The sequence below is a fragment of the Carlito syrichta genome, unplaced genomic scaffold (genome assembly GCF_000164805.1).
Source record: "Carlito syrichta isolate Samal-C Ts95f unplaced genomic scaffold, Tarsius_syrichta-2.0.1 Scaffold309703, whole genome shotgun sequence".
NCBI lineage: Eukaryota > Metazoa > Chordata > Mammalia > Primates > Tarsiidae > Carlito > Carlito syrichta.
In genome coordinates this window covers 455,053-464,493 of record NW_007253799.1, presented here as the reverse complement: position 1 = coordinate 464,493, position 9,441 = coordinate 455,053, and the positions used below count along the sequence as shown (strand labels likewise).

Sequence of the window (9,441 nt, the reverse complement as noted above, 5' to 3'; positions counted from 1 at the left end):
CTTCAGCCTTCCAAGTAGCCAGAATTACAGGCATGCGTTACCACGCCCGGTTGATTTTTTGATTTATTGTAGAGATGAGGTCTCGCTGCCCAGGCGGGTCTGGAACCCGCAGGCTCAGGCAATCCACTCACCTCAGCCTCCCAAGGCGCGGGATTACAGCCTGAGACACCGAGCCCCGGCTAAAATTTAATTTTTTTTTTGAGTTGGAGTCTCACTTATCACCCAGGCTAGAGGGCCAAAACATGCTCACGGCCACTAGCTCAACCTGCTGGGTTCAGGTGATCCTTCCGCCTCAGCCTTCCAAGTAACTGGAACCACAGGTGTGTGCCACCACACCCAGCTAATTTTTTGATTTATTGTAGAGAGGAGGTCTTGCTATGTTGCCCAGGCTAGTCTGGAACCCCTGAGCTCAGGCAATCCTCTTGCCTCTGCCTCCCAAAATGATGGAATTACAGGCGTGAGGCACCGCACCCCAGCAACAAAAGTTAATTTTTACTAGTATTATTATTATTGATTTCCTCTGTTTTTATCATGCAGTTCCCACAACATAAAACAACTCAACCGGCTCTCATCTTCAAAGCAATACAGCATGGATGTAAAAAGTGGAGGCTCTGGTCAGTTGGGATTTAAATCTATACTGTTACTTACTATTTTATTAAATCGAGCAAGTTACTAAACCTTTCTGTGCTGCTATTTCTTCATCTGTAAAATGAACATTACAAAGGTAACAATTTTACAGGATTGTTGTCAAGAATGAATATGCATACATAAGACACTTTAGCACAATGACTGGCAACAAGAAGTGCTTTATACATGTTAGTTGTTATCTTTATTTTCTCAAGTGTCATTATTAACATGAAGTCTTTAATGATAGTCAATCAGACAGAATCTTTCCCTCCTCCTGTGAAGGCTCAATGCATTCCATCAGCATTTCTCCTATGAAAAATTCTGTCTCATGTTATATTAATTCAGTCATCCATCTATCCATTAAACACCCACTAAGCACTAGAGACAAAGAAATGAGCCAATCACAGTCTCTGACCACAAAGAAGATCAATTCTAATAGAGTACACTGGTAGATTAGAGGTAGGCAAACTACAGCCTGTGGACCTGGCTGCCTGTTTGGTAAAGTTTTATTAAAACATGGCCACATCCGTTTGTTTATATATTATATATGGCTGCTTTTGAGGTAGATACAATGGCAGAGTTAAGTAGCTGCAACAGGGAACCTACAGCCCATAAGCCTAAAATATTTACAAGGTAGCCCTTTAAGAAAATGTGTGCCAACCCCTGGGTTACTGTATAATCCCCTAAGAGAATGACTATGTTTTCCTACCTTTGACTTCATTGCAGTGATCAGTACAGAGGCTCAATATTTGTAAAATAAAATTATCAATCTATATGATATATGTAGTTATATTTTTACCCAAATTATTTCAAATTTAAATGGAACACCTCTTTTCTTAGCCATACCAGGTAGCAGTGTACTATCTTACCCAAATAAATCACAGTAAAATTGCTGCTTGAGAAACATACTTTGCATTAAACAATAAAGTATGAATTTCGTTTTCAAGATGCCAATATTAAAAAATTATAATTTAGGCTGGGCGCGGTGACTGAAGTCTATAATCCCAGCACTTTGGGAGGCTGAGGTGAGAGGATTGCCTGAGCTCGCGGGTTTGAGACCAGCTTGGGCAACATGGTGAGTGCGTCTCTCTATAATAAATCAAAAAATTAGCTGAGCATGGTAGTGCACGCCTATAGTTCCAGCTACTTGGAAGGTTGAGGCAGAAGGATCGCCTGAGCCCAGCATGTCAAGGCTGCGGTGGCCAGGAGCGTGCCACTGCACTCCAGCCTGGGTGAAGGAGTGAGATTCCAACTCAAAAAAGAAAGAAAAAAAATTTATAATTTAAGAGAGTAAAATGAAAATAAAAACACTTTTTTTGCTTCCAAATTACAATATCTTAGGGACCCCTCTATACTTAAAGGAATTCAGCTATATGGCCTCCCTTAACCTCTGTGTAAAAAGTTTCAGGCTGGGTGCAGTGGCTCATGCCTATAATCACACCACTTTGGGAGGCTAAGGTGAGAGGATTACCTGAGCCTACGGGTTTGAGACTAGCCTGGGCAACTTGGTGAGACCCCCCCCATCTCTACAAACATCAAATAATTAGCCGGGCCTGGTGGCATGTGCCTGTAGTTCCAGCTACTTGGAAGGCTGAGACGGAAGGATAGCCTGAGCCCAGCAGGTTGAGGCTGCGGTGGCTAGGAGCATGCCACTGTAAGAGGTGATGAATTGTGTGAAACCTGTGTGAAGCCTTATATATTAAGTGTGATGAATTATGTGAAATGTAATGAGCTATAACCTCATATATTAAGTATGCTGAAACTGTGTGCTGTGACCTCTCCCCTAAAACTTAGTAATTCTTGGAAACCCTGCAAAGAATCCCCTACTTGGAAGCCCCCCGAGTGGTTATATTAGATAAGTTTATCAGCTTTTTCTGCTTCTGTAACTCCCTGCTGGCAGTATGTGAGTGTTGTGCATAAGCCTCTTTCAAATTCTGGTGGGCTTTTCTCTGTTTGAATTGTGGTGGGCAAGCCCCTCTTCTGGCGGGCTTTGTGTTGTTCAAATTTGAATTATAATGGCCTTGTGGATTCGGCGGGCTTTTGCCTATTTGAGAAAGGCCCCTGCCGCAGTGTGGGGCCCTCGCCTAGAGACCTGTGAGTCTGGTGGGTGGCCCTGGCCAGTCGAACCTGACTAATAAACCTCTCTCTTGGTAAACTGTGTGTCAGTGCTGTGAATCAAATGCTTGGAACCCACATCACCACTGCCCTCCAGCCTGGGTGACAGAGTGAGACTCCTACTCAAAAAAAAAAAAAAATTTCTTTCATAATTCAACTCTAAATAATGATAACAATAAGAGGTAGTTACAGAGAAAATAACACCTAGAACTAGAAGACTTGAGTCTTTCTAACCTTGTAGTTATTAGTCACAAAACCACAGGTCGTACAACAAATCTCTATAAACCTCAGAGTCTCCACCTTTGTTTTTTTTTTTTGAGTCAGAATATCACTCTGCCACCAAGGATGGAGTGCAGTGACATGCTCATGGCAGCCTTGACCTACTGGCCTCAGGCAACCCTTTGGCCTCAGTCTTCCAAGGAGCTGGAACTACAGGTGTGCGCCACCACGTCCAGCTATTTTTTTTATCTATTGCAGAGAAGAGGTCTCACCAAGTTGCCCAGGCTGGTCTTGAACCCCTGGGCTCACGCAATCCTCTTGCCTCCACCTCCCAAAGTGTTGGGATTACATGTGTGAGCCACTGCGCCCAGCCAGATTTTTCATCTTTGAAATGGGGATAACAGTGCTCACAGTCCACAATATTGTGTGGATATTCTGAAAACCATAACCAATATAAATTTTTAGACAATGATTATGAAAACAGCCAATCTGCTATCATGAAAGTCAAAGCACTAAATTAAAGATAGTAAATGTAGCATTTTGTAAGGCAACCCACAATCCCATCTACTCAATCTTAACCAAGGATATCCAAAATGGTGAGAAATGACCCAAGACAGATTTCTAAAATTCTGTTTTGCCCATTTTAAGTTCTAGGACTATCACTTGCCTGTTAAATGGAACGTCTTGAAGGATCCGGTCACTGCAAAGTGAAAGTAGGCAATTCTTCTGTAACTAAAGAATCAAAAGGAGGGGGGGAAAAGCCTAAATAAAATATCACTTTGTTATCTTTTAACCAAAGTAGCTTCTATAAAAAAAGGAAGAAGACTGATAAAACACCAGTTACTTTTTCTAACCTTTTTTCATGCCCACCTGCTATTGAAAGATCGACTTCCACTGGATCCATATAAGCTTACTTGTACATTTTTGTCATTTCTATTAGACAAGAAATAGAATAACTCCAGCTAATCCCCCTCCCCTTCTGGTGGCCTATGAAGTAACTTTGTCTTTTATGTGTTTTGAGATGAGAAGGATGACAAGAATAGTGGGTGATGGTTTTGCCTGGAGATATAGCATCAAAGAATTTAAGTCAACCTGTTATTTTTGTTTTTAAGTGGGAGTGCACTGACACCCTCAAGGCTACTGCAGCCTCGACCTGCTGGGCTCAGGTGATCCTTGCGCCTCAGCCTTCCAAGTAGCTAGAACTATCAGGCATGTGCCACCATGCCCAGCTAACTTTTTGATTCATTATAGAGACGAGTTCTTGCCAGCAGGTGGAGGCTGCAGTGGCTGTGAGCCGTGAGCGTGCCACTGCACTCCAACCTGGGCAACAAAGTGAGACTGGCTCAAAAAAAAATTTTTAAAAAAAGGTTCTATGTGCAAATGGAAGCATTCTTATCTAAATAAGATTTAATATAAGGGAATTTAATAATAAAAAGCAAAACTTGGATTAGTGGGATATATAACATTAGTCAAAAAATAGAAAAACAGATATAAAACCAACATCCTGAGGCCAAGTGCAGTGAATCACATCTATAATCCCAGCATTTTGGGAGGCCAAGGTAAGAGGATTGCCTGATCCCACGGGTTTGAGACCAGCCCGGGCAACTTGATGAAACCTCATCTCTACAATAAATCAAAAAATTAGCTGGGCATGGTAGCATGTGCCTGTAGTTCCAGCTACTTGGAAGGCTGAGGTGAGAGGATCACCTAAGCCTAGCAGGTCAAGGCTCTGCTGGCTGTGAACGTGCCGCTGCACTCCAGCCTGGGTGACAGAGTGAGACTCCAACTCAAAAAAAAACCCCAAAATACCAACAACCTATTTGCTACATGAAAGATGTAGAAGCCGGGCTCGGTGGCTCAGCCTATAATCCCGCACCTTTGGGAGGCTGAGGTGAGTGGATTGCCTGAGCCCGCGGGTTCGAGACCCGCCTGGGCAGCGAGACCTCATCTCTACAATAAATCAAAAAATCAGCCGGGCGTGGTAGCACATGCCTGTAATTCCGGCTACTTGGAAGGCTGAGGCGGAAGGATCGCCGGAGCCCAGCAGGTGGAGGCTGCGGTGGCCGGGAGCGGCCACTGCACTCCAGTCTGGGTGACAGAGTGAGACTCCAACTCAAAAAAAAAAGAAAGAAATGGCAGAGAAAAAGTAGTAGTAAACCCAGGTGAATGATATCGAATAAGTCAGATGCAAGTGTAACTAATTAAGAGGGCTTCACTGCAAGTGTAATATTTATCACAGGTAATCAAATTGCTAGACCAGACTCTGCTTGAGGAACCATTCAGATCCCCTAAAACCTAAATAGTTATCTGGCAGATGAGTGAGTAGTGGCATACCTTTTCTCCTTCACCACCTTTCTCCCTCTTTCTCTCTCCAAATAAACACAATAATTTATACAGGATCCATGGAAATAAGAGAGTCAATAATACTATTCCAATTACCTCTATTTGAAAAGCCCATTCCTTCTCCTTCTTTACCGGGAATTACCTAATTTTTCTTCACAATACAGCTCAGGACAGGTATTACCTCTTTGAGGAAGATTTCCTAATTTTCTTTTTTTTTCCCTTTCTGTTTACTTGAGACGAAGTCTCACTCTGTCACTCAGGTTGGAGTGCAGCTGTGCTCACTACAGCCTTGAAATCCTAGGCTTAGGTGATCCTCCTACCTTGGTCACCCAAAGAGCTAGGATTACAGGTGTGAGCCACCATGCCTGTCCCCTAATTTTCAAATGGTCCTAAATGCTCCTCCTGGGCTCCCAATAGTATTTATTTCTCTCTTAGATTTGCTGCACTATGCTATATTACGCGTTTCTCAGGCTGAATGCATAGAACTTAGATGCTAAGCTTAACTAAACTGATGGCTAAATTGATAACAGAAGATATTTTTCACTGGTTCCAAGGCTGACTGCATCTGAAAAGCATCACAGGCAAATATGGAAAAGAGGAAGATATTTGCTATAGTCTTTAAGTTCTATCCAGCTAGAGTTTTGATTTTGGGGTTACCGCCTGAAATATGCAAGTATTCAAAAATTTTCTATGCTGCCATTCATCAAATCTGGCCCTAATCTGGATCTCACTGGCCTCATCCTACGCTGCTCTTCCTACACTCAATCACAACAACTTGCCCTTCTTGGAATGCCCTGTGTATTCACATATAATTCCACTGCTTTTTGTTTTTCTCTTTTTCCCCATGTGAAATCCAATCCATTTTCAAGATGTGACTCAAATATCATTACCCTTTTGAAATCTAGCCTGTTATCTTTGTCCATATGCCAATCCATCTGGCAGAATTAATCATCCTCAAGTTTCTGGGTATTTAGTTAAAATAGCTAAAGAGAATTTACATAGCAACCTACAATATTTGCAACTTCTCAACTAATCAGTGAGTTCCCCAGGTTTTTTTTTTGTAATTTTTAAATATTTTCATTAATTAATAAGCACAAATATATATATATATATATTTGACTAAAAAAATTTTTTAAATTTTAAAATTGTGGGGTACATTACAGGGTTAGGTCTACAAATATTTACTGTGCAGGTACCCTTGTTATATATACATTTTAAGTGTCTCACTCTGTTGCCATGGCTGGAGTGCAGTGGCACGATCATGACAGTCACAGCTCATAGCAGCTTCGACCTCCTGGGCTCAGGCGATCCTTCCACCTCAGCATTCCAAGTAACTGGGACTACAGGCCCGTGCCACCATGTCTGGCTAATCTTTTTAATTTTTTTGTAGAGATGAGGTCTCTATACGTTCCCCAGGTTGGTCATTGGTCTCGAATTTCCAGGCTCAAGCAATCCTCCCACCTCGGTCTCCCAAATGGTTGAGATTACAGGCGTGAGCCACACAACTGGCCTCAGAAAAATATTTATAAAATATATGTAGGCATAATGCAGTGCTTTGCAAACTTTAATGTGTATACCAATCACCTGGGGATCTTTATAAATTGATTCAGTAGGTCTAGGATCTTGAGATTCTGCATTACTAACAAGCTTGCAGGGAATGTCAACACAGTTGGTTAGAATACGTTCTGAGTAGCAAGGATATAAGAAATAACAATACAATGAATACTGTGTACCTGCTACTCAGTTTAAGAAAAATAATATATTTATTACCAACGGTACTACTAACAAATCCTGTTTGCCCCCTTCTACTCTTTCTCATTTTCCCTCAAAGGAATCAATAGCCTGAATTTTGCGTCCTTTGCTTTTTTTTTTATAACACATTTTTATAACCCTAGATAATATACCATATAGTTTTGTAAGTTTTTGCACTGTATAGTTTTGCAAGTGTTTGCACTGTAAGTAAATGGAATCATATGTATGTATTCTTCTGCAATTTTTTTATACCCAACTTGTGATTGAGATTGATCTATGTTGTAGTCTGGAGTTGCAATTTATTCATCATTCGCTGATTTTAAGTATTTTGTTGTATGACTAAACACAGGCTGATGGACATTTGGAGTTTCCAATTTGTTGTCATTATAGATAGTGCTACTGTGAATATTTTTTGTTTTTGTTTTTGTTTTTTGAGTTAAAATCTCACTCTGTTGCTCAAGCTGGAGTGCAATGGCACATTGACCTGCTGGGGTCAGGTGATCCTTCTGTCTCAGTCTTCCAAGTAGCTGGAACTACAGGCACATGCCACTTTGCCTGGCTAATTTTTTTTTATTTATTGTAGAGATGAGGTCTCACCAAGTTGCCCAGGCTGGTCTCAAACCTGTAGGCTCAGGCAATCCTCTCACCTCAGCCTCCCAAAGTGCTGGGATTATAGGCATGAGCCACTGCACCTGGCCTTCTCTTCTTTTCTTTTTTTAGAATAGAAAATACAGTTTATTTAGAAAGTAAATGAGAGAAAGAGATTCACCTCCCCAAGATAGGGGAGGAGGCCAAGGTAAGGAAACATGGTGGCCATAGCTCAAAGAGCCACATAGACACACCAGAGTTAAACAAAGTAATGGCTTTCTTTTTTCTTTTTTTAATAGAGACAGGGTCTTGCTATGTAGCCCAAGCTGGTCTTCCAAGTCCTGGCCCAAATATAAAATATATAATAGCGCCGGGCTCGGTGGCTCAGCCTGTAATCCCACGCCTTTGGGAGGCTGAGGTGAGTGGATTGCCTGAGCCTGCGGGTTCGAGACCCGCCTGGGCAGCGAGACCTCATCTCTACAATAAATCAAAAAATCAGCCGGGCGTGGTAGCGCAAGCCTGTAATTCCGGCTACTTGGAAGGCTGAGGCGGAAGGATCGCTGGAGCCCAGCAGGTGGAGGCTGCGGTGGCCGGAAGCAGCCACTGCACTCCAGTCTGGGCGACAGAGTGAGACTCCAACTCAAAAAATAAAATAAAATATATAATAGCTTTACTGAGATATAAGTCACATAACAGGCAGGCACAGTGGCTCATGTCAGTAATTCTAGCCCTTTGGGAGACAGAGGCAGGAGAATTGCCTGAGTCCAGGGGTTCAATACCAGCCTGGGCAACATGGTGAGACCTCGTCTCTACAATAAATCAAAAAATTAGCTGAGCATGGTGGCACATGCCTGTAGTTCCAGCTAATTGGAAGACTGAAGTAAAAGGATCACCTGAGTCCAGCAGGTCAAGGTTGCAGTGGCCGTGAGTATGCCACTGCACTCCAGCCTGGGGTGACAGAGTGAGACTCTGACTGAAAAAATAAAAAAAATTAAATAATAATAATAATTCACATACCATACAATTAACTTATTTAAAGTGTACATTTTGATGGTTTTTAGTATAATCACAAAGTTGTGCATTTGATGCCAGGTGGGGTACAGTGCAAATCTTGTGGATTCCTCGGCTTATCTCTAAAATGAATTTTAGAGCAGCCAGCAAAGTTTTAAAACAGAGTTTAGCAAGAAGAAAAGAAGGAAAAAGGAAGATTAATGCCAGAAAGACCGCTATGGGCAAGTGTCTCAAAAAAGAAAAACAGCTTTTGCTCTCAACTACAACCTAGATATAGCTACCTAGTTACTGATACGCTAATGAGCATGCCACTGCACGCCAGTCTGGGGGACAGAGTGGGACTCCAACTAAAAAAAAAAAAAAGTCTGAATGCTTCCTAAAACTTAACTATGGGAAATTTATCTATCTATGTCTAACCTGTGCTAGCTACCCTGCTTCATAACCATCGCAATTTCATCATCCCATTTTCATTACTCTACAAGAAAACCACGTACCATTACACTGACTTCCCTTTCCTCCCTACCCTATTTCCTAATCTTGTTTTTTTGCATCTTTCCTAATCTTGTCTTTGACCAATTTTATCAATGATTTTCCTGTGTTATTAAATATGTTCAAAAACACTCAATTCTTGGCTGCATTGATCTTCTCTAATGCAATAATTTGGTTTTTTATTTCATTAATTTTTACTTTCATCTTTTTTTTGTTTTTTGAGTTGGAGTCTCACTCCGTTGCCCAGACTGGAGTGCAGTGGCATGCTCCCGGCCACCACAGCCTCAACCTGCTGGG

At 41.7% G+C, this 9,441-nt stretch overlaps 1 protein-coding gene across 1 annotated transcript in view; it reads right to left on the bottom strand.

Annotated features, from left to right (window-relative positions):
- Window positions 1–9,441, bottom strand: part of ZYG11B (zyg-11 family member B, cell cycle regulator) — a 65,034-nt gene that overhangs the window by 32,267 nt on the left and 23,326 nt on the right. Inside the window, exon 5 of the mRNA XM_008067559.2 lies at window positions 3,629–3,693. Within this exon, the coding sequence (XP_008065750.1) occupies window positions 3,629–3,693 (65 nt within the window). The remainder of the gene's footprint in view (window positions 1–3,628; window positions 3,694–9,441) is intronic.